General features: G+C 39.7%; 1 protein-coding gene and 1 long non-coding RNA gene across 3 annotated transcripts in view; one reads left to right on the forward strand and one right to left on the reverse strand.

The window, feature by feature from the left end:
* Positions 1-20,422, reverse strand: part of LOC133631094 (zinc finger protein GLIS1-like) — a 20,975-nt gene extending 553 nt beyond the window's left edge. Inside the window, exons 1-7 of the mRNA XM_062023135.1 lie at positions 19,550-20,422; positions 15,712-15,873; positions 11,827-11,940; positions 4,702-4,777; positions 3,414-3,537; positions 92-183; positions 1-27 (exon numbers count right to left, since the gene is read on the reverse strand). The exon at positions 1-27 is cut by the window's left edge and continues 81 nt beyond it. Coding sequence (XP_061879119.1) covers positions 1-27; positions 92-183; positions 3,414-3,537; positions 4,702-4,777; positions 11,827-11,940; positions 15,712-15,873; positions 19,550-20,269 — 1,315 coding nt within the window. The 5' untranslated portion in view covers positions 20,270-20,422. The remainder of the gene's footprint in view (positions 28-91; positions 184-3,413; positions 3,538-4,701; positions 4,778-11,826; positions 11,941-15,711; positions 15,874-19,549) is intronic.
* On the forward strand, positions 6,650-16,135 carry LOC133631095 (uncharacterized). 2 transcript variants are annotated; one of them, XR_009821395.1, is made up of 5 exons: positions 6,650-7,081; positions 7,289-7,335; positions 15,654-15,720; positions 15,823-15,956; positions 16,041-16,135. It is a non-coding gene; the product is annotated as an uncharacterized LOC133631095 (long non-coding RNA). The 2 variants fall into 2 exon arrangements; XR_009821396.1 differs by lacking the exons at positions 6,650-7,081; positions 7,289-7,335 and adding an exon at positions 8,185-8,338.
* Positions 20,423-26,312: the final 5,890 nt, after the last annotated feature.

A 26,312-nucleotide genomic window follows, 5' to 3' on the forward strand; every position in this document is an offset into this window, starting at 1 on the left:
TCTCTCCAAACAGTCCGCATTGAAACGCTGTGTGAAAAGAAGTGGATTGAAACCGGTTTGAAACCACATTTCTTGTTGTCGTAGTGACTACCTTGATTATGGTGATGATGATGGCGGAGGCCTGGCAGTCGGGCGTCATCTCCGGACTTCAGAGGGTCGGCTGATGTCGTGAACAGTGTGCTCCTGTCAATCATGTGTCACATGTTCACTTTTTATAGGCAAATATGCTCCGTGGTGGCTGTAAGTATTACAGCCATGATAATGAAGATTAGTATTTGCCTCGTTTCCCAACATCTCAATTGGTTTTTTTTAAACGGTATTGAAGGTGTAGTGCAGGGGTCCCCAAACTTTGTGACGTCGGGGCCACATTAAGTTAAAAAAATGTGGCCGGGGGCTGGGCTGTATGTATGTATTGTGTATATTTATATATATATATATATATATATATATATATATATATATATATATATATATATATATATATATATATATATATATATATATATATATATATATATATACACACACACAGTGTAGATAAAACATGTTACAACAGAAAGTAATCAGATATTAACAGTAAATTAGCAAGTAAATGTATAATACATTTGAGGAAAATAATACAACCGGAATTACGCAATATGTCACCGCATTTGTCAACAGCTAAATTAGGAGCCTTTGTAAACTGTTTTAAAATGCTTCTGTTATCATTTGAGTAAGAGCCCACCACAGTATGGAAAACACATTACTAAGGAGTGCTCATATGCAGTGGTTCTCAAATGGGGGTACGCGTACCCCTAGGGGTACTTGAAGGTATGCCAAGGGGTACGTGAGATTTTTTTTAAATATTGTAAAAATAGCAACAATTACAAAATCCTTTTATAAATATATTTATTGAATAATACTTCAACAAAATATGAATGTAAGTTCATTAACTGAACATCAAATCAAGTAGGCTATTCCATTCATTACCATAAACCCAGAGTTTCCCCCATGCCATGATGGTCTGACCCTCACTAAAATGTCTGTCAAAAAGAACTGTGAAAAGAAATGCAACAATGCAATATTCAGTGTTGACAGCTAGATTTTTTGTGGACATGTTCCATAAATATTGATGTTAAAGGCCTACTGAAATGATTTTTTTTTATTTAAACGGAAATAGCAGATTCATTCTATGTGTCATACTTGATCATTTCGCGATATTGCCATATTTTTGCTGAAAGGATTTAGTAGAGAAAATCGACGATAAAGTTCGCAACTTTTGCTCGCTGATAAAAAAAAGCCTTGCCTGTACCGGAAGTAGAGTGACGTCAGAGGAGGTAATATCCTCACAATTTTCCTTTGTTTACAATGGAGCGAGAGAGATTCGGACCGAGAAAGCGACGATTACCCCATTAATTTGAGCGAGGATGAAAGATTCGTAGATGAGGAACGTTACAGTGAAGGACTAGAGAGGCAGTGATGGACGTATCTTTTTTCGCTCTGACCGTAACTTAGGTATAAGCTGGCTCATTGGATTCCACACTCTCTCCTTTTTCTATTGTGGATCACGGATTTGTATTTTAAACCACCTCGGATACTATATCCTCTTGAAAATGACAGTCGAGCACGCGAAATGGACATTTAAAGTGACTTTTATCTCCACGACAATACATCGATGACACACTTAGCTACTGAGCTAACGTGATAGCATCGTTCTCAAATGAAGATAGAAACAAAAGAAATAAACCCCTGACTGGAAGGATAGACAGAAGATCAACAATACTATTAAACCATGTACACGGTTAAAAATTCTCAGCCTGGTAAGGCTTAACAATGCTGTTGCTAACGACGCTAAGGCTAATTTAGCAACTTAGCAACCGGACCTCACAGAACTATGATAAAAACATTAGCGCTCTACCTACGCCAGCCAGCCCTCATCTTCCCATCAACAGCCGTGCTCACCTGCGTTCCAGCGATCAACGGCGCGACGAAGGACTTCATCCGTGGGTTTGGCGGCAAGCATCGGCTAGGCGTCTGCTATCAGAGTAAGTAGTCCTTGTTGTGTTGCTGTAAGTATTGTACTTAGCCGCTAAGACACCGATCGATCCCACCTACAACGTTCTTCTTTGCAGCCTCCATTGTTCATTAAACAAATTGCAAAAGATTCACCAACACAGATGTCCAGAATACTGTGGAATTTTGTCGAAGAAAACAAGAGGTTTTTGTATCGGGTCGATGGGGTACAATCACTTCCGTGGATTTTGTGACGTCACGCGCATAAATCATATCCAAAGGAGTTTTTCAACCGGAAGTGTGGCGGGAATTTTAAAATGTCACTTTATAAGTTAACCCGGCCGTATTGGCTTGTTTTTCAATGTTAAGATTTCATCATTGATATATAAACTATCAGACTGTGTGGTCGGTAGTAGTGGCTTTCAGTAGGCCTTTAAAGATTTCTTTTTTTGTGAAGAAATGTTTAGAATTAAATTCATGAATCCAGATGGATCTCTATTACAATCCCCAAAGAGGGCACTTTAAGTTGATGATTACTTCCATGTGTAGAAATCTTTATTTATAATTGAATCACTTGTTTACTTTTCAACAAGTTTTTAGTTATTTGTATATCTTTTTTTCCAAATAGTTCAAGAAAGACCACAACAAATGAGCAATATTTTGCACTGTTATACAATTTAATAAATCAGAAACTGATGACATAGTGCTGTATTTTACTTCTTTATCTCTTTTTTTCAACCAAAAATGCTTTGCTCTGATTAGGGGGTACTTGAATTAAAAAAAAATTCTCAGGGGGTACATCACTGAAAAAAGGTTGAGAGCCACTGAAATAGAGGATCTATTTAGTTGTGCAACCAGTTCCTCCACTAAACTGTAATGTTTTCACCTAGCTGGGGGTTACCGACGGGGGGGTGGGTTGTCACAGAAGGCCCGTCCGTATCCATCGCAACGCAGCAGGAATGTGCTGACTGTGCACACACAGTCGAACTCCGCATGGAAACCAAACGAGTGCCAAGCACTCAAAAAGAAAGAACATCTTTCTGCAAGGATGATATGCTGGGGAGTGGAAGGACTTCTGGGTCTCATAAGGGTCCAAACGACCTGACGTTCTGCTGGAGGGACTTCATAAATAAGCCTGATGGTTTCACTCGTGCTCACTTTCCTGCGTCCCAAGCGTTTACAATTGATTTAAACGAGCGTCACTTTGTTTTGCAGTGGATGAAGGACAGCGGCCAACAATGAAAACAGTAAGACTTTGTTGGATCCCAAAGTCCGCTCAGTACAGCTGGCCGAATGAAGACCAGGAAAAAAGTAAACAACCCAACTTCTGACATCACAGCTAAAGCAAGTTACTGTCTACTCGTATCCTATTGACACTTCTTTTTACATTTGTATGACACTTAGGACCGTTGGTCACTCACCCTGTCCTTATACAAGCTGTGTTTGTTAGCGGGCCGGCGGCGTGGAAGCCTCCCTCTACGCTGTGATGGCAGCTCTGCGCTGAGGGGTGGTCTTGGTCCGAGCTGCCCCCGTTTGCGTACACACCTGAAAGGACACACGTTGATGAGTGCAGTAAGAAAGTGGCTTGTATTCCTTCCTGTCTGGCGAGGGGTGGCAGGCTGACCAATCGCAGAAGAGGCGGGTGGTCGGGTTAGTAACCTACGGAATCCGAGCGCTTTGGCCAATGGAGATTTATCCTGTGCAGAACTTGATATTTCTGTAGTTTTCTAGTAAACTTTCTATAATACCACCACACTATATTTTTTAAAAAAATATATAGTGTCCAGCTACTCAGGCAAATCATATACGTAGTTGATGTAGATGCCCATATCGGCTGTACAAATTTACTTTACAAAAGAGGAGTGTGCGATACCTTTCTTGTTGCCTTATTTGTATTTGACTTTATTAAATGGATTTATATTATTATTTGGTGCAGCCGGGCCGGAGCAGGAGGGATAGAAAGAGAAAAAAAAGAAGACAGAGGGGGAAATTGCGGGGACAAGACAGAGAGACAACAACAACAGCAAACACAACAATAACAACAACAACTGTAGAACAACATCAGCAATATGATATGTACAAATATGATGGTAAAAGTGATAGCAAAGAAGCAGTTAGTGAAATAAATATTATAATACATATATTTATATTTATATTAATAATACATGTATTTATAATACAGAAATGACAATGAACATTATTACACTACCAATAGAGCAATACAAATACCAATAGAAATAGCACTATTGATAATGAATAACAATAATTTACCTCTATTATCAACAAGACAATTGTTTCAAATGCAACAATACTTATATGTAATGATAACTTCAAATACAAAAGAAAGCAGATAAATGGAGGGGAAGAAAGAGAAGCCAACTATATTAACCTTGTAGATTGTTATAGTAACAATAGGTTAAGCTTTGTCAGTGTGCCATGTGTTACCCAGTTTCCCCTACGTCAACAATGTTAATATATGTTTGATGAAAAGTGATTATATGCATGAGTGTACGTATGTAAACACTATCATTTAAAAAAGCCCATGAAATGAGCAGTATATTACCCCTTTAAGTTTCAGTCTTTTATCATTAACAGTGGTCAACTTCTTTTTACACTTTGACAGCAATTAAAGTGCGTCACAAATGTTCACTATAGGTCCACGGTCGAGGACGACAAACACAAATCCCTGCTGCTTTCATCCCTGCTTACCTGCAAAGTTTTCTAAAACCGTAAGAGCTGACGATCCTCTCAGCAGGTCCGATCCTGCCATCGGGTGCACGTGAATCTGTGAGAATGACAAAGAAACGGCCATTAGTGCGTTCCACTGAAAACTGCCTGTAGAGCTGAGAGGACTAGTTGTTGGGGTCATACAACCATTGGAGGATGGTTAGTCAGTTTTTTTATTTTGTAGAAAAAAAGCAAACAACAGCAACTTTCTGGCGTTAAGAAACACTAAAATAAATCAGTGATATAAACTGTACTAGTCAGTCACAGTTTTCTTTTTATACCAAGCAAAGAGAAAAGTATGGAATCACTCAATTTTAAATCAAATAATTATGGATTCACACTGTAAATATTAATTACCAAAACTAACACCTGCATCACATTAAATCCGTTCATTATTATTATCTGCAGTTAAAAAGGAGTGTTCACACCTTGGAGAGCTGTTGTACCAGGTGGATTAAAGTTAAAGTACCAATGATTGTCACACACACACTAGTTGTGGTGAAATTTGTCCTCTGCATTCGACCCATCCCCTTGTTCACCCCCTGGGAGGTGAGGAAAGCAGTGGGCAGCAGCATTTTTGGTGATTTAACCCCCAATTCCAACCCTTGATGCTGAGTGCCAAGCAGGGAGGTAATGGGTCCCATTTTTATAGTCTTTGGTATGACTCTGCCAGGGTTTGAACTCACAACCTACCGATCTCAGGGCGGACACTCTAACCACTAGGCCATTGAGTAGGATTGACATGAATCATGGCTCCGACACAAGATGTCAATTTAAACAAAGGAGAGGATTATCAAACTTTTTCAAGAAGTTAAATCATCACGCAATGTTGCAAAACATGTCGATAGTTCACAGTCAGCTTGTGTCTAAAATCTGGACCAAGTACAAACAACATGGAAAGGCCGGCATACTGGTAGACCAAGGAAAACATCAAGACGTCAAGACAGAAAACCTAAAATAATATGAAAATGCTCGGCAAAATAAATAAGAACAAATAGGCGGAAACTGGACCGAACTGTAAGAAACCCCCTGAAGGAAATGGGATTTAAAGACAGAAAAGCTAAATGAAAGTCGTCATTAACAGCTAAACATAAAAAAAAACAAGGTTCCAACAGGCTAAGCAATCATAGACTATAGACAGACTGGATGAAAGTCATATTCAGTAATGAATCACAAATCTGCATTGGGAAAGGTGATGATGGTGATGGTGCCCTTCCAATGAGATTTATGAAGACGACTGCCTGAAGAAAACATAACAATTTCCAGTCATTAATGATATCAGAATAGTCAGAATAGTTTTATTGCCATTGTTTGAGAACGGGTTCACAAACTAGGAATTTTTCTTGGTGCAAACGTGCGACATAAAACACATATAACACATATTTGGTAATAAAAAGAGCTGTGACTGAGCTATCAGATAGACTTAGAAGGGATTCAAGGAATCCAAGGAGCTACTGTTAGGAGTTATTGTTCATTTGCCTGATGGCCGAGGGGAAAAAACTGTTCAGGTGGCGGGAGGTGTGGGTCTGGATGGAGCATAGTCTCCTGCCTGAGGGGAGAGGGGAGAATAGTTTGTGTCCAGGGTGAGAAGAGTCAGCTGTGATCCGACCCACACGCCTCCTGGTCCTGGAGGAGAACAAGTCCTGGAGGGATGGGAGCTTGCAGCCAATCACCTTCTCAGCAGCACGTACGATGCGCTGCAGTCTGTGCTTATCCTGGACTGTGGCGCCGGGGAACCACACTGTGATGGAGGAGGTCAGGATGGACTCTATGATGGCTGAGTAAAACTGCACCAGCATCTCGGTCGGCACCTTAAGTTTCCTCAGCTGCCGCAGAAAGTACATCCTCTGCTGCGCCTTCTTGATGAGTGAGCTGATGGTCAGCTCCCACTTGAGGTCCTGGGTGATGGTGGTATGGTATGGTATGGTATGGTATGGTATGGATATGGGTCTGCATGTCAGGTAATGGCACTGGGGAGATGGCTGTCATTACATCTTCAATAAATGCACATTTCGGACACTTCTCTAATTCCATCAATTGAAAAAATGTTTGGGAATGACAAAATCATTTTTAAGATGATTAATGCACCTTGCCATGGAACAAAAACTGTAAAAACGTACTTGAAGAAAGACACATAAGGTCAATGTCATGGCCTGCAAATAGTCAGGATCTCAAACCAATTGAAAATCTGCGGTGGAAATTGAAGAAAATGTTCCATGACAAGACTCCAACCTGCACAGCTGATCTGACAACAGCAATCAGAGAATCAGTTGGAGCAAAATTGATGAAGAGTGCTGTTAAGACAATGCCTCAGACTACAAGCTGTTATAAAAGCCGAAGGTGGTGCCAGAAAGTAATAATGGTGAGTTGTAGTGATTTTTTGTTTTGTTTTAAATGATTCCACGTTTTTTCACTCTGGTTTAAAAAAAAAAAAAAGAGAGAAACTGTTACTACCACGTTTTATTTTCTTGATTTCTTTTAGTTTTTCTTAAAAGCCAGAAAGTTACCATTTGAAATGACTATAGTTTTGTGTCATGTCTGGTATCTGCTTTTTTTCTACAAAATTAAGCAACTGATTGAACATCCTCCAAGACTGGTGATTCCATCATTTTCCAGGTAAGAAGTTGCACTTTTATCTTCTCTTTGAATTAATGTTATTACACATTGTCTGTCTCACTTTCTGTTCCTGTCAGCTTGCCGCTCAAGTCGTTCAAACAGCCTAGTCCAGGGGTGTCAAACTCATTTTAGATCGGGGGCCACATGGAGAAAAATCTACTCCCAAGTGGGCCGGACTGGTAAAATCACGGCATGATAACTTAAAAATAAAGAAAACTTCAGATTGTTTTCTTTGTTTAAAAATAAAACAAGCACATTCTGAAAATGTACAAATCATAATGTTGTTGGGGTTTTTTTTACACTTACATGTTGCGGTTAATAATTCATTTGTCGTTATTTATATTTTCTGAATAAATTATGTGATAATGTTCATCATTGGTGTTCATTTTCAATCAAGATACCGTATTTCCTTAAATAGCCGCAGGGGCGCTAATTAATTTAAAACCTCCTGTCACCCTGGCGCTTACCAGAAGCCTGCGGGATGGCCAAGCATGCGCTAATTATTTTAAAACCTCTTCTCACTCCGGCGCTTACCTTATCATGAAAAGCACATTTAATAAAAAAAAACAACGTTATTATTGTCTTACCTTTAGGTATAAATGAGTCCATGCCAGCTCCTTTTGAAGAAAAGCAAAGATATAGAAGACTTCCTTATCTTTCTTCAGTTTTAAAAGTCTCTCTGTCTCGATGTAAATCTTCCTTTTAAGTATTACCTCCTGCTTCGATTGAAAGTCCAGTTTAGAAAACTGTTTTATTTTAGATATGTAATCCTCCATGGTAAAAACAATGGCTGCGCACTCTTGCTGCATGTTGTCTTCTTCTGCAGCACCGGTTTTCTGCAGTACCAGCAGTCGCAAGAAGGAGGCGGGAGTCATTTAATGACTCATATTTGACCCGGCGGAAGTGCCAAGGATGCGCTAATTATTTTGCGAAACGAGTTTGACCCGGCTGTAATTCAAGGCATGCGAATACCATATTCCCGGCGCCAATTCAAGGAAATACGGTAAGCAAATTATATCAAAATCAAATTACAGGATCCTTTTTATGTAGTTAGCTCATTTTCCTCGACTGATGTACTAACATCATGTGGTTTATTTTGTACATATGTAGCATCATCTACAAAGATACAAAGAATTTCTATTGCGACATCTAGTGGACACAAGTAGAACGGCGGTTTCTTTCATTCAATAATTTCAGGTTAATTTTTATACTTAGCAAACTCATCCCGAAGGCCGGTTAAAACCAGTTCAGGGGCCTGATCCGGCCCTCGGGCCGTACGTTTGACACCCCTGGCCTAGTGGGTGTGGCAACAGTGGTTAACTTTTTTTTACACTTGTATGACACTTAAGAATGTTATTGTTGGACCTTAAAAACATTGTCTGTCGGCCACAGTTTGACCCTGGAAGAGATTATTCTACATTTTACATTGTTTCCTATTGGAAAATGTGGAAGTTCCATTCTTAAGGTTGCGCTATACCGCAGTGGAATGTAGTAGAACTACAAACCACCCCAGGCTAGCCATGGTGGCTGTATGAGAGTACGTTGATAAACCTCACTCCCTGTTGTAGACATCAAGTAGATAGCTTGGGCTTTTCAGCTCCATGCTTAGAGCTCTCGCGCTCTCAGGTTCGAGCCCTGGTCTTGAACCAGGCAGGATACATAATTTACCGAAGTGCTTAGTACCCTGTCGACAGTTTGTGGGTAATATAAACACGCCACAGCCCAATTTGTTGGGAAATGCAAGTCAGTGACACCACATTTGGACTTCTCACATGGTTGTGTACAGTGTGAAACTCATCCAGCATCTCCATAAACTGAGGTATCTCGTTAATGAAATTCATATTTCCAGCTGTGACTGCAGCGTCACAAACACGCGAGCACACGTGTTTGTGTTTAAAGGCAACAAAGCCTCTGTGTCGCTCTCCTCCAAGGAAAACAAACCCGGCCAGATAGCACAGAACAATGAACAATGCAAACTGTGTTGCGCTGCACTTTTCATCCGACTAGATCACAGCTAACTTTTCTGGTCCTGCTGCGCAAATACGGCTTCGTCACGTAATCACGGGCCGGAATCACCACTGGTTTCTTTAGACTCCTTTGTGGGTTAGTGAAGGTGTCCAAACTCCAAATTAGTCTTGCCAAGAAGCCGCCTGTCATTAGACCCAGTTAAGTAATGCATTTTTGTCCTCTGTAAGGGACAAGCATTTCACAGCCTTGTTTCAAACATTTCAAAATATACTTAAAACCTGTCCTTATTCGTTAAATGTATGCAGTTATTGTGCTTTTTAAGGGTGAGGGGGTTTTGGTAACAATGTCATTTTTAAGATGCTAAAAATATTTTTTTCCAATGCCGTCATTGAAGGACATGAAGACGTACTATTTAAGGTTTTGCTATTTAAGGTTTTTTAAACGTAATTGTTATTGGAGTGTTTAGAGAGAACAAACACACACATACTTGATTCAAAAATTAAGGTATCTTAAAATATATTTGTATTTATTATTTTATTTAAAGGAACCATATGTAATAATTTCATGTCAAGTCATCATTAAATGGCCCTGATATGTCAAAAGGTATTAATAAATCATGTTATTTTCGACTACCTCTATAACTGATAACAGTAGTTCAGCCGGGATATCCTCATTTCAAAATTAGATTTACATTCCCGAAATATTGTTATTGTTTTCATTTCGATGTCCCGCCCTCCACCGGCCAATTAGAATGTCCGTGAGTGTGTCACATCCAGGTTGCCAGTTACACACCACCCTCTTCGTCTGGCTACTGCCACTGGTACAGTTACTAAACATGTCAAACCTTAGTAAATCGAAAAGGCGTCGTTATGATTCTCAACTTATTCATGACAAAGCCAGGAACAAAACGAGGATTTGTATCGGGGATGCCTTTGAAAGATGGAGACAATTTTTTCATTTGATGCCAAACTTTCTAATTTCCTCCTCATTAGGTAAGTCAGGCATTTACGTTTTCTTATTACTTGTAACAAATGGAAATGGACATTTCGTATGTAAACTATATTGTCCAATACAGTCCATGATTTTGTCTAACAAAGCTAGTATGTTCGTGTGTATGTGTACGCATGTGCATATATGAGCCCTGATATGTCTAAAGGTATTAATAAATCATGTTATTTTCGACTACCTCTATAACTGATAACAGTAGTTCAGCCGGGATATCCTCATTTCAAAATTAGATTTACATTCCCGAAATATTGTTATTGTTTTCATTTCGATGTCCCGCCCTCCACCGGCCAATTAGAATGTCCGTGAGTGTGTCACATCCAGGTTGCCAGTTACACACCGCCCTCTTCGTCTGGCTACTGCCACTGGTAAAGTTACTAAACATGTCAGACCTTAGTAAATCGAAAAGGCGTCGTTATGATTCTCAACTTATTCATGATAAAGCCAGGAACAAAACGAGGATTTGTATCGGGGATGCCTTTGAAAGATGGAGACAATTTTTTCATTTGATGCCAAACTTTCTAATTTCCTCCTCATTAGGTAAGTCAGGCATTTACGTTTTCTTATTACTTGTAACAAATGGAAATGGACATTTCGTATGTAAACTATATTGTCCAATACAGTCCATGATCTAGTATGTTCGTGTGTATGTGTACGCATGTGCATATATGAGCCAGTCTGCCCCAGAACAATAGGATAGAGAAAAAGGAGCCTATTGACCACAGCGTCGGATTACAATGGCGGACCCGCGCAAAGCTCTTCGGGTAAATTTTTACCATATATGGAGATATCTGCTGACCTAAGTACTGGGAAAAAATGTCACAAATTGGGCAAATTCTAAATGGCTCGTTTGAAGGAAGTATGAAGGAAGGCAAGATTGTTTTCTAAATATCTCCGCTACGCCTCTATGATTTGATTTCAAATTTTCGGGACTTATAGAGATCCCAACTAGCGTATTTTTCGGATTATAAATCGCAGTTTTTTTCATAGTTTGGCCGGGGGTGCGACTTATATTCTGGAGCGATTTATGTGTGAAATTATTAACACATTACCGTAAAATATCAAATAATATTATTTCTCTCATTCACGTAAGAGACTAGGCGTATATCAGCAATCGTCTCACACACACACACACACGTCAACCAATACAAATTTGGCGGGGGCGGGTCATGGCAGAAGTGCATTGTGAAAAAAAAGATGCTACCTGCTACTACTTCCGTACCTATGAAAATGTATCATTTCAACATTGGCGGTAACTTATAAAAACTGAGAAGGGCTGAACAAAAATGGCACCGAAAATGTCTATTCTTGGTGTTGGATTTTATCAAATCAATTTCCCCAAAAAATGCGACTTATATATGTTTTTTTCCTTCTTTATTATGCATTTTCGGCCGGTGCGACTTATAATCCGAAAAATACGGTACACAAAAATAGGTAAGAAAAGTTGGTTTTGCATAATCGGTCTTCTTTAATGGTAAAAAAGCAACTTTTAGCTTTCTGGAAGAAACCGTGTCGTACCTTGGACTCTTGCTTCTGGACGCCTTTGGCCGAGTGACTCTTGACGTGTTTTCGCAGTGAGCTGGGGTCGGTGTAGCGCTTGGTGCAGCCCGGGATCTGGCAGGTGTACGGCTTCTGCCAACAAAACGCAACAAACGGATGAAGATAAAAATTTTAAAAAGATGGTCTCTCGGCATGCAAGTTCCATACACTACAATCTAGAAGACTAGACATTTTCATGACGTGAACTCCTGCCCATCCAGGATGAAGTTGACACACAAAAAAGTAACACAACAACGGGAAGCACACTAAAAAAATGTTTTACCTTTCATCAGAAGGCTACAGGACAGAAAGAGAGAAACAAGTTGAGTTTATGTGTGTTTATTATTTTCTTTCACGCCCCCCACCCTAAATTGACATGCTATTGAGAACTGGACCATATTTATTTATCGGTACAAGTCACTGTATGAATTGCTGGCACCAGCATTCTGCATACAAATAAATAGATGAATAAAAAAAGCTGAAATAAAATTTTTTACGACTTTAAACCAGTTCTGTTTATTAACTCTGTTTGTAACATATTTGACAGGCAGCATGTTGATTAGTCACCTAGCTGGAGGCTTGTGTATTGTTCAAACAGAAATAAAGCCTCCAATAAAGCCCCGCCCCCCTATTTGAGAAGTATCCGATCAATGTATATCTCGGATGTTTACAAAAGATCATTTGAAAGGACAATTTTTTTTATGAGGCCTAAAAGTGTTGTCATTCTTCACTAGATTACAACTCCATCAAAAATGTTATGTGTGTCTCCATTGCCTATTGAGTCCAGTTATTTTGTTGTTACCTTGGGAGGCACATTCGCATGGTATCTAGGGGATTGCTATAAGGGTGATAGGCACTGACTTTACTGCGGATATACAATTCACATAAAATCAAACGGTGCTATATTTAAATACGTTTGTTGCATGGGACGTCAAATCCGGTTTAAGCTTAAGCACTTGGCAGGCAAACAGGCGTATTGATAGCAGACTGCTTCTAGGTAATGCTGTGATTTTCCATGCCAACAAATCATACATTAGGCTGCTAAGCATGCTCTACTTCTTTTCACCAGTATAACCATTGCTAGCGTTGGTTGTAGTTTGTTTTAGTCTTTGTTTTCTGGTAGTATTGACAATATGATTGCCATTTGTTGTGATATTGTACGCAGGCATGACATACTTCTTCCAGAAAATAGCCTAATTTCTGCGTAAAATGTGTTGGTTTGAGATTTGTTATTGACAAAACGCTTGTCTATTCAGCTATTATTGTCCCAGCACCCCAACCCATAGTGCAGTGGTTCTTAACCTGGGTTCGATCGAACCCTACGGGTTCCGTGAGTCGACCTCAGGGGTTCGGCAGAGCCTCCGCCGCAGCGGTCAAGAAACACCAGACTCATGAATTGATTAACGTGGACCTCGACTTAATTAAACAAGTTGAAAAACGTATTCGGGTATTAACATTTAGTGGTCAATTGTATGGAATATGTACTGTACTGTGCAATCTACTAATACAAGTTTCATTCAATCAATCAATCGTGTAAATAAAAACTTCTCCCAATCGGCGTATCTGTACTGTAAAGTTAACATTTGAATGACAATAAAAAGGAAGTCCAAGTCTAAGTATTATGGATACCCCCAAACAATGTTCCCTCTAATTTTCCATCTGATTTGCAGGTGTGTAATTTGTTGTGAATTCATGCACAGTGTTGGTTTTGTTCTTTGAACAAGGTGATTTTTAGGCATGGTTCATTTTGTGCACTAGTAAAAAAAACATATAACTTCGTCTTGAATTTGAACAAAAAAATATAAAACATTTTATTTTTCACTAAAGAAGGGTTCGGCGAATGTGCATATGAAACTGGTGGGGTTCGGTACCTCCAACAAGGTTAAGAACCACTGCCCTAGTAAGAGACAGTGAAAGTTGAAGTTCCTTGGAGTAGCCCAGTCGATCGAGATGGATTCGGCTGCGTACCTGGCAACCTCCGTCAGGGAGAGAGAGAGGGGACTACAGGATTTTGACCGTGATTGCAGTACCATTTCTGGCCACATTATTACATATGGCACCTTAAAAAAATATATATATATATATACACTACCGTTCAAAAGTTTGGGGTCAAATTAAAATGTCCTTATTTTTCAATAAAGATAACTTTAAACTAGTCTTAACTTTAAAGAAGTACACTCTATACATTGCTAATGTGGTAAATGACTATTCTAGCTGCAAATGTCTGGTTTTTGGTGCAATATCTACATAGGTGTATAGAGGCCCATTTCCAGAAACTATCACTCCAGTGTTCTAATGGTACAATGTGTTTGCTCATTGGCTCAGAAGGCTAATTGATGATTAGAAAACCCTTGTGCAATCATGTTCACACATCTGAAAACACTTTAGCTCGTTACAGAAGCTACAAAACTGACCTTCCTTTGAGCAGATTGAGTTTCTGGAGCATCACATTTGTGGGGTCAATTAAACGCTCAAAATGTCCAGAAAAAGATAACTTTCATCTGAAACGCGACAGTCTATTCTTGTTCTTAGAAATGAAGGCTATTCCACAAAATTGTTTGGGTGACCCCAAACTTTTGAACGGTAGTGTATATTTAAATAAACAAAACAGAATATGTTTGGTAACAAGCACCTATTTTTTTTACTCTTCCAGTTGGCAAGTTATCGTCAAAAAGGTGCTTCATACCATACATAAGTATCATACATTATTTTCTAAACAAATGATCCACTTCAACCATCTTTTCTTTAACGGGTCTAACGATGTAAAACAGGAGTTTTTTTTCTCCATTGCCAACAAAGCAAGCATGCCTAATAGAAAGCACTCAAAAGTAAGGCTCCACTTTTCAATATGTGCTAGTTTGATGCTAATATACCTTGAATTTGCCATAGACATGCTACTGATTAGTAATAGCGATTTTACGTAGCGATTTCAACACCTTCAAATTTGGTAATGAAAACTACAACGAAGATGCACGTCACAATCAAATTGCTAGTGTGTAATAAGTACACTACTTACAGTATAAACACTTTGTAGGACTCAACATCAGCTTAATGGCAAAGACTACTTCCTGACTACATCACTGAGGACACTTGCAAATGAGACTCAGAAGTAGGGATGCGAATCTTACACAAAAGAACTCGCGATTCGATTCTGATTCTTTGGGTGACGATTCGATTCAGAATTGATGCTCGATTCTACATGATTCTTAATTACAACCGATTCTTGCGATATATTATTTGTTATGTATTATTTTTTAAAAGAATATTATAATAAAACCTTTTCAAAAGAGGTTACAATAGCTCCTCTTGGCTGCTGATGTATATGCGCAGTGAGTTAGCGCGGAGATATTTAAAAAAACAACAACAATGGATTATTGAAAAACAATTTTTTTTAAAAATATGAATCGATTTACAATCAAAATAAATAGTAATCGCGATCCGGATGTCAATCGATTTTTTGTAGCACCCCTACTAATAAGTTTAAAGAAAAATATATACCAGGTAACTAGCTCACTGCTAAACATCAAGTAAATGTGTTAAGATTTTATCATCAAACTAATTACCATTTATTACCACACAAAAGTATGGAAAAGTGCTAGCGGTATCGATTCCTAGGTACCAGGAATTTGTACTGTATCGATTAAAATGTGAAAGGTACCAATCCCTATAGTTGCTATGGTATGCTGTGATGTACAAGCCATTGTTACAGTCCTAAATTCACTTCCACGGTATCTCTTACCACCTATACGAAATGTACTAGATGTATTTAATTAATCAGAACATAAATCATGTTTGCTTGTTTCCAGGGATGGTTGTTGTCTCTGCAGGATTCCAAATGAAAGAAACGAGGAGCCGTAGACTGACCGTGTCCAGGTGCGTTCGCTGGTGCTTGGCGCGGTCGCTGGAGTTGCTGAAGGCCTTGAAGCAGCCGAGGTGCTGACAGATGTATGGTTTCTCCCCCGTGTGGCTCCGCAGGTGGATCTTCAGGTTTTCCAGGCGGGAAAACGCTTTGGTGCATCCCTCGAACTGACGAGAGGCATCACATGTCATTTTGGAGCTTTAAAGTTTTCCCACTGCTGTTGCAAGTACACCAAACACACCATAAAAAGGTTTTCCAAGATCCCAAGTGAGCAAGTTAGGATTTGGACTTTTAACGAGAAATGACAGCCCTGTTTCTCTCCTCTTTTTCACAGCCTCTTGCAGCCAAACCAGGGGTGTCAAACGTACGGCCCGTGGGCCGGAACAGCCTCGCGAACGGGTTTTATCCAGCCCGCGGGATGAGTTTGGTAAGTATAAAAATGAGTCGAAATTTTTGAATGAAAGAAACTGCTGTTCTAAATGTGTCCACTAGATGTCGCAATAGCAATTATTTGTATCTTTGTAGATTATGCAATAAACCACATGATGTTAGTGTACCAGTCGAGGAAAATGAGCAAACTACATAAATAATATCCTGTAATTTGATTTTGATATTATTTTTTTATCTTGATAGATTGAATATTAACACCAATGAGTTGACTGATGAATATTATCTCATAATTTATAAAGTATGAATAACGACAAATAAAGGTAGAATACCATTAACCGCAACATGAAAGTGTAAAAAAAAAGAAACAACATTATGAGTTGTACATTTTCAGAATGTGCTTGTTCTATTTTTAAACAAAGAAGACAATCTGAAGTTGTCTTTATTTTTAAGTTATCGTGCCGTGATTTTACCAGTCCGGCCCACTTTGGCGTAGACTTTCCTCCATCTAAAATGAGTTTGACACCCCTGAGCTAAACTAATGCAATATAATTCTACAACAACGCAGTAAATACACTTCAATACAATTCTTGCTGGAGCTGTACTTAATAATTTGGTACAATAATGCTCACTGCAATGCACAAATCTGTTTCCAAGTGTTTGTTTCTCATAAAAGTACAATTGGTCCTGCTTTAAGTAACCCGCACGAGAAAAACAACAAATAATGATTCTTTACAGGTGAGTCAGTAAATACATGTGACCTACTTTCTTTTAAAAGCCCTATGCACAAAATCACAGCATTTAATTCAACAGTAGCTAAAAACTAGGAGAAATACTTTCACCTCCACTCAATTTCAGTGTACCAAGGTAAAAAAAATTATGTTAAAGGTAAGAGGTGTTGCTAAAAGCATTAATAAGCTGATGTTTGATTTGCAGTTTTACTAGCTGAAAATGTACCGTAGTAGTGAGTCACCCCATCAATTAGAAACTAAACTTAGGTGTTTACAGCACTAGCGGCAACTGTCTGATGCAAATGTTGATATTGCCGGCTGGGAAATAACAACGAGATGCACAAGCAGACGCTGAGCAACTTACTTGTGTTTGCCTCCAGACGTCTTCCACATCATGACCTAAGATACTGTAGAAGCAGCTCAAATGTGACTAAACTATTCAAACAAATGTATCCTCGTGTGGGAGACTCTGCAGACTATTGCTGACAGCATTTTGGCAACTACTTAACAAACCAGGAAGCATCAATGAAAATGTAAAAGAACAAAGAGTAAGGGTGTACTTTTATTTGAAGTCATATTTTTTTCGTAGCGGAACGTTCAGTTCAGCACAGCGCTGACGAGTTTCCACACGGTACACATTAAGTGTAAGAAACAGGAAGTGAAAGTCGCATGTCTACTCGGCTTTAAAACAAAGTACATAACCATGATTAAGGCGTACCGTTACCCCCTTAACACCAAGTAAAGCTGCAATGATGAAATTGATTAATTGGATTTTTTTTTTAAAGCTTCGATTTATCCTCAGGAAAATCTCCTGAGGATTGAGGAAACCCCTCATGAAACAGGCCTGTAGAGATGAAATAGTCTTGTGATTTTTTCCCACACATACATATTACGCTCTACCACGGTATCGAGCACTATTTTTTGGATAATCTAATTAAGACATATATATGTATATATATATATACATATATATATATATATATATATATATATATATATATATATATATATATATTTATTATATATATAATAATAATATAAATTATATATTTTTACTTATGAGATATATATACCGTAATTTCCGGACTATAAGCCGCTACTTTTTCCCCTCGTTCTGGTCCCTGCGGCTTATACAAGGGTGCGGCTTATATACGGCCTGTTCTTCTCCGACACCGACGAAGAGGATTTCGGTGGTTTTAGTACGCAGGAGGAAGACGATGACACAATGATTAAAGACTGACTTTTCATATACCGGTAGGCTGGTTATTTTGATAACGTACATGCGAGCACTTTGTATTACTTTGCACCGTCATATTATTTGTACTCTGCACGAATGCTGTTCGCCATGTCAAAGATGTGAAAGTTTGATTGAATGATTGAAAGATTTATTGTTAATAAATGGGACGCTTTGCGTTCCCAAACAGTCATCTCTGTCCCGACAATCCCCTCCGTGGTAGCAGGAACCCCTATATACTACGGTAATTACACATCAAAACCCTGCGGCTTATAGTCGGGTGCGGCTTATATATGGAGCAATCTGTATTTTCCCCTAAATTTAGCTGGTGCGGCTTATAGTCAGGTGCGGCTTATAGTCCGGAAATTGCGGTACTTTTTTTTTTTTTTTAATTCTTAATTTTTTTTATTTTGGAATTGTATTTGTCCTTAACATTTTATTTGAGAACGGGTTCACAAACTAGGAATTGAGCTGATCTCTTTCTCCAGCAACTTTTAAACATTTTCTGTAGCCAAAAGTAGGTGTTTACCGATCCGATATTCATATGGGATATCGGTCAAATATCCGCAAAAAACAAGTATCTAAGGTCCCCAATATAAGCGCTATCGATACAAGCAGTCCTACAGCATGTTTACTAATAAAACTACACAGCCAGTTAACATCTAAACGTCCTCCAATAAGCACGTAAGGTTGGTATTTTCTTGTATTTTAGTCAAGTCATGTACAAAAGGTAAACATGGTACGCTATAGGTGCCTAGGAACTAACAGCTACACAACAGCTAAGCACACAATAGCAAACAAGCTAGACATACGTAATACGTGTCCTTAATTGCACACTTTTTCAGTCTAAACACGACATTTGTCAATCAAATAATGATAGTCTATTACAGTGATGTCTCCAAGACAGAAGCGTATTAGAAAGCATCCAGTAACAAACGTGTCCGCATCATTCAACGTACTGCATCATGAGCTTAACTTAACAAATTATTGTAGCAATAGCAATTACCACTCCACTTCAACTTAAAGACAGCATAAGTAAATTGTAGACAGCCAATAATACATAGCTTAGTGTTTTTAATGCCTCCCATTGTTCTGTGTTTGACTAATTTCCCTTGGTCGAACATTTTCTAACATTCTAAACTACAAAATAAAAGTATGTATGATTCCTGCTGATATCATATCTGATCAATATCAGTAACGGCCAATACTCAAGGCTCTACTATCGGTATCATATCAAAAGTGAAACAGTTGTATTGGGAGACCGCAAGTCAAAAAAAAAAAGATCTGAACTACTTTTCCACTTAGCTGTACCCAAAGAGTGGAGCGATGCAGCGATCAGTTCACTGATTGGCTGAGGGGGAACAGACAGTTTAGTAATATAAAGAACACAAAAGGGCCATTTTCAAAACTAAACAATCCTCTTTAGATCACAATTTATCGCACCAAACTGAACTGGACCACTATGGTCATCGCCTCAGTTTTCCGGCTCACCATGCACTTGTTGGGTTTCTCTCCAGAGTGCACCCTCATGTGGATGAGCAGCTTGTAGCGGGCGTTGAAGGGCTTGCGGCGCCGCACGCAGTCTGCCCAGAAGCAGGCGAACTCCTCCCCTTTGCGCTGGTCGATGTGCGCCTTCTCAATGTGCCTCACTAGCTCCTCCTGGCTGCAGCAGGCGGTGCTGCAGTCGGTCCAAAGGCACGATTGGTCCCGCTGGTCTCCCGCTGGGCCCCGGAGGCCAACGTGGAACAGATCCCTCGGCTGTGTGTTAATGTGGAATAAGTCCTCTGTTGGCTCTGGTTTTATGGTACGAAACTCCTCCTGGAGTTGTTGCTGATGAGAGTTTTTGTCGATGGAGGAGGTCACAAAGAATGATGAGGAGGAGGAGGAGGAAAGGGATGATGGTGGAGGTGTGAGCATGTAGGATACAGGAGGTGTAGGCTGGGAACTGCAAATAAACCTCTCTTTAGGTTTCACGTGTGTGGTGGTGGGGATACTTCCCTCTCTTCTGTCAGTGTTGGACCTGCTGGTCTTACAGCTGAGCAGGTCCAGAGAAGACAAGGCCAAGGAGGTTCTGGGTGCTTGGCACATCCCGTGCACTGAGTTGCCACCTGAAGCTAACGGTCCCAGGTTGTCCTGTACATCGTCAAAGATGCTGCCAAAGCCAGGAAGAGTCAGTTGCACATGTGGAGGTCCAAGGTCCGGCGGCCACATCTCGTTGTTGATAACGAGAACTTTTTAAGCATCCATTGGAAGTCAGGCTGCCACTAATGTCTTCCAGTGCTCCAACGTGGTCTTCACTTGAGCTTAGCATCTGGTGTGGCCTACTTTCATCTTCACCATCTTGTGTCATTTGCTCCAAACTGCTGTGTGGTCGTTCCTGGGCTGCGATGGAAACAAACCAAACCCAATTGAGTCATTTTAGAAGAGCACTTTGGGAAATGCATCACAACAGCTTTGTCACAAACCGGTAGGAAGATGTTTAAGATGAATTAAAAGTCAGTGAAAGAGATTGTTTGGAAAAAAGAATGGTTTGGTATTTGGGCTGTGCAATATAGGCGATATAAATAATATATAACACATAGAGCTTTTAATACTATCCTCATATCGTAATAATGCATATTAATGAAACTTTTTAGCTGTGTACCGTACCTTTAACAGCGACAAGCGGACAACCGCATTCTCAATACACTGTGGAAAGATACCAGCAAATAAAGTATGTTTTCTTTCAAGTAGCATTATCACTGGAGGACAAGGAGTAGCTAAACATGCTGTAGTGTATGATGTAGGAGGATGCACAATAAGCCACTTAGCGAGAGCTCGTGAATGTAAACAGGGGTGTGCGGATCAAAAGAAATATCGACAATAACGATAGTAATATAGTAGTATCAGTATCAGTAAGTATCAGTGTATGGTCAATACCACAGTGATTAAGAAATATATTTTTATTTAAAAACAAATGAAATAAGTCCCTGGGTAGAGGAAGACTTGAAGTGAAAAAAACCCCAAAGGATTTAAATCAGTCCCAATAATAGTTTTTGCTCATGGTTATTTATTTTGCACGATTGAATTTAAAAAGTTAAAGTTAAAGTACCAATGATTGTCACACACACACTGGGTGTGGTGAAATGTGTCCTCTGCATTTGACACATCCCATTGTTCACCCCCTGGGAGGTGAGGGGAGCAGTGGGCAGCAGCGGTGCCGCGCCCGGGAATCATTTTTGGTGATTTAACCCCCAATTCCAACCCTTGATGCTGAGTGCCAAGCAGGGAGGTAATGGGTCCCATTTTTATAGTCTTTGGTATGACTCGCCCGGGGTCTGAACTCACAACCTACCGATCTCAGGGCGGACACTCTAACCACTAGATCACTGATCCAAATATTGTATGTAATAAAAGGGAATCAAGAAATAATTTGAATATTTAATTGATATTGTTACATCGACATTTTGTGTTTTTGTCTGATTAAAATGGACTAATTGTGATTAAAAATTGAATAATTTAATTATCTTGACCATTTTAAGTATCAGTATCAGCAATCCAAAGAGGTTCATTAGGTCTTCAAAAAATTATGCAATTTTGTTATTCTCATAGCCAGACCTGTGTGTTTATTTCCGTACCTGACGACCATCCTGTGACAACCTCTAAGGATGGCAACAAGTAGTAGCCGAAACACACAGGTCTGGCTATAAGAATAACAACATTGTATCAGCATTGGTATGACCAAGACTGCCCCTCATACTACTTTTTTATGTTCAGCCTTTCGTAGGTCACATAAATGATGTGGTGGGCCACATTTGAATTATGTCGCGTTCCACGTTAAAATTATTGGACGGACCACAATAAAATTAACTTCCAGTTTACATTCAAATGAAGTGGCTTAGACTTAGACTTCCTTTTATTGTCAATCAAATTTGAACTTTACAGTACAGATAAGAACAAAATTGTGTTGCATTAGCTCGTTGTAGTGAAGGATAAAAGAGCAATAAGGTGCAGATATAAATAAATAGATTACTGTACAGATAAATATATTTCACTTTTGCATATGCAATATGCAATATGAATGTATGTTATATTGTCTTTATATTCCCGCAAGTTAATCCGTTTTTGGGGGGAATTGAGGAGAATATGGCGGACGCCGCAGACCACATAAAATTACACTACCGTTCAAAAGTTTGGGGTCACCCAAACAATTTTGTGGAATAGCTTTCATTTCTAAGAACAAGAATAGACTGTCGAGTTTCAGATGAAAGTTCTCTTTTTCTGGCCATTTTGAGCGTTTAATTGACCCCACAAATGTGATGCTCCAGAAACTCAATCTGCTCAAAGGAAGGTCAGTTTTGTAGCTTCTGTAATGAGCTAAACTGTTTTCAGATGTGTGAACATGATTGCACAAGGGTTTTCTAATCATCAATTAGCCTTCTGAGCCAATGAGCAAACACATTGTACCATTAGAACACTGGAGTGATAGTTTCTGGAAATGGGCCTCTATACACCTATGTAGATATTGCACCAAAAACCAGACATTTGCAGCTAGAATAGTCATTTACCACATTAGCAATGTATAGAGTGTATTTCTTTAAAGTTAAGACTAGTTTAAAGTTATCTTCATTGAAAAGTACAGTGCTTTTCCTTCAGAAATAAAGACATTTCAATGTGACCCCAAACTTTTGAACGGTAGTGTATGTGGCGGGCCATGTTAGAATGAGGGGCACATTAAAATTATATGGCGTGCCAGATATGGCCCCCGAGCCTTGAGTTTGACACCTGTGACCTACTGCCAAAAAAAAGTTAGGCAAAGCTCATCTATATGACAGAGCTCTAGTGTTTATAGGACTCTTCCACAAAAATGCTAGTATATTCCAAGTCACGGGACGGTCTGGTTTCACTCTCGAGCCGGATTTGGCCCTTGGGCCACCAGTTGAATAGCCCTGGCCTAGACACTTGTTGGCTGGGAAAGACAATGGATGGATGGATGGATGGATGGGCCACCCGTGCTGGAAAATGCCAATCTAAACTACCCTCCAATGGCTGGACTCCTGATTCTGGTTCGATGAAGTCAGCTACAACAGGTCATTAGTCACCATAACTATCCAACTGGTTTCTATGTGAACGGTTCTTTAATGTGCTACAGCTCAGACGATGAGTAAGTTGACTTCTGAAGGACCGAGCAGTCTGGTTTATAGTTTTATGATTCTTCCTCTAAGATGGAGGCATTCCCCTTACCAGTGGTCCAGATGTAATTACAGAGAGTGAAGTGTGCAGGTCTACAGAGAAGGACGATCCAGAGACATGTGGCAGAAATGTGATGCAACTCAACCACAGAGATTTGAGAACACCTACGGACTTTATGGAACGGTCACACCAGACCCCCGTGATGATTTCCAAAAGAAAACCAGCAGCACGTTGCGGACCAGTGGAACCTTCCCCCCCACCCCACCCCCATCTATTCACAAAGCGCTAAGGGCACTGGTCCAGGAAGAAGAGTCTTACGGTAAAACTTGAAAAAAATTCCCGCAAAGCCCGTAGCGAGGCAGTTAACTGTAGAAAATGGCAGCCTGGTCTCATGTGGTGTTACTTTAAAGACTCGCTGGCTGAGGTTAGCTAAACACAGCTGTTGCATTTCAAGGCGAGCAAATGTGTACTTGCCTCAACAATAAGCACTTTGCCTCCTCAGTTACAAACGCCTGTGTCTTCGGAGGGAAGGAAACGAGAGATACGTTCTGCTTTCACGGTATGATACCGTACTATAAATTTAAAAAGTGCTTGGTTTTTGTAATGACCCGAGACCCCAGCAATGCTGAAAGTTGGCCGCAGGCTGAAAGTTTACACTTCACTCAACAGTTTGGACCTCGGGGCCTCCATTTTCTAAATATCGTCATCTTGTAAGACGTCATTTGAGGCTTTAGGCTGCCTTAGTAAGTCATACTTTTTTTTACCAGAGTCGGTGGTTGACTGGATGGTAGATTTTAAGGGTTAATAACAGGGGTTTGGGTTAAAGCTTAAATAACAAAGTGACTTTTAACTCCAAACATTTAAGTAAGAACCACACCATTACTCACCTCCAAACTAAACTTCAACAAGCTACCACAAGTGAGGAGACGGTGATAGCAACTGCTTGAAAAACAGACTTTATTAGCCTGAAGGGAGAGTGTAAACACTCGGCTGGAGGCGTTCATGCCACGAAATAAAGGAACCGGGGTATAAACACAACTCTCGCATTTCAACAAACTATTTATTCGACAGCTTATCTTGGACATACTTTCAGTGTACACTTTGTGTAGCAGTAAAGATTCCCGATAAAAACACAGCCATTATTGCCTAAATAGCTGGCAACACGAGTGAGTAGCAAGATGAATATATCTCGCCCACCGTCATGGTGGTGGTCACGTCACATCTCGGGACTGCACTAATGTCATTTGAGTTGGGCACAGGCGTCAAAATCCAGACCCCGGGGCCAGATATAACCCAGGGTACCATTTAAAAATCAAAGTGTGTCCGGCCTGCATAACAAATTTCAGCAAATAAGAACTTTAACAGAATAGAATAACTAATTACCTAACTAATTATGTAATACAATTGACAATTTTTATATGAGATTTCTAGTTAATTTGATCTAATATTACACCCAAAAAACTGACTTCATATACTCTTTCAATGTCTTCTACGTCTATTTGTGTCTGCCTTTCTCTTCAATTGTTCCAGGATATCACAGTGGTATCATAAGGATACATTGCACTAACCATTCATACTGAGGGTGTCACGTCGTCAAAAGAAAATCTGCAGAATTTACGGTAAAATACTGGCAGCTGTGATTGCCAGGAATTCACTGTAAAAAATACAGTCACAATGTATAGGACATTGCGGTATGTTGATGTTCAATCGGTTAATTTTACAGTTGATATCTGTTTTTGCTTTTGGTAAACTACTATGAAAAAACGTATATATTGTTAACCTGTTTACGAAAAACCCCATAGAATTTACGGTAAAATACTGGCAGAAATGTATTGTAAAACAAATTAGGGACAATTTTAGTGCCAATCAGCCTATACCCAGGTGCATGTCTTTGGAGGTAGGAAGAAGCCGGAGTACCCGGAGAGAACCCACACAGTCATGGGGAGAACATGCAAAGTCCATACACAAAGACCCCTAGCCCTGGAATCGAACACAGGACCTTCCCACTGTGAGGTACAAGCATGAAAAAAAAAACAGTATTGTGCTGCCCTGTCACCATTGTAGCAGAGTCTGCAAAATGCCCATGTTTCCAAGACAGATGAGCGGTACATTTTAACTTGAAAGTATTTGTACAACCTTTCACTGGACAACTCACAACACAGCCTCCCGTGACATGTTCCTTCAAGTGAGCTATTAAAAGAGAGCCTTAAATGGTCCGTATCTGTTAAATAGATGCTTGCAACCAGTTCCACCACACTTGTGTGGTTAATTTCGATGCGGTTTACAATCAAGCACATAGACGTGACCCCTCAATGTCTGAAACGAATTGCCACAAAAAAAACATGTTAGCCAGAAGTTAACTTTAACACATACCCCTAAAACAACGATGCTATGCAGCACTCAACTATCTGAACTTTAACTTGCCTCGAAGACTAAAACAGTCGCTAAAGGTGGCTAGCAATACATTAGGTGCCTTCTAAACTAGCAAAACTAAAGTCAACCAATTATTTTCAAGAGAGCTTCGTCTTCTTCTTCTCCTTTGGTTTCCGGCAGGCTAGACACATCTTAGGCATGTAGCTGCCCTACACAGGTCTTTATCGAGTTTTCTTCAACCACTCAGAGCTTACTATATAGTCCAGTCTTTTGAAGGTATTTTAAAAGTGATGTTCCATGCTAAGAATATTTTTTGTGAAGTGTGTTTGTTTCCAGTTTCTGACAGCTTTGCGTACCTATGGCTCTCTCTTCATTACATGTATTGCAAACTGTAAGAATATGGTTGACGCTCTCTTCCTCTTCCACATTCAAGACACTCGCATTCATACAGACCGCAATGCTTGTTCTACAATGTAAGTCTCTAATTGATTAACGTCACTTCCTTGTAACACATCCGGTTATTCCCAGCCCCGTCCTGTATCCGCAGTCCGGCCTTCAAAATAAAACTACATCAGTAACACGTAACACCCCACACCAATCTAAGTCTAAGACTAGATCTGACCAATCTAAGTCTATGAGCATGAACTGATGAAGCCTACTCGGATTACAGGCGAAACGTCTTCTAAGACAAACCAAACAGTCCAGTTGC

This window comes from Entelurus aequoreus, linkage group LG16 (assembly GCF_033978785.1).
Source record: "Entelurus aequoreus isolate RoL-2023_Sb linkage group LG16, RoL_Eaeq_v1.1, whole genome shotgun sequence".
NCBI lineage: Eukaryota > Metazoa > Chordata > Actinopteri > Syngnathiformes > Syngnathidae > Entelurus > Entelurus aequoreus.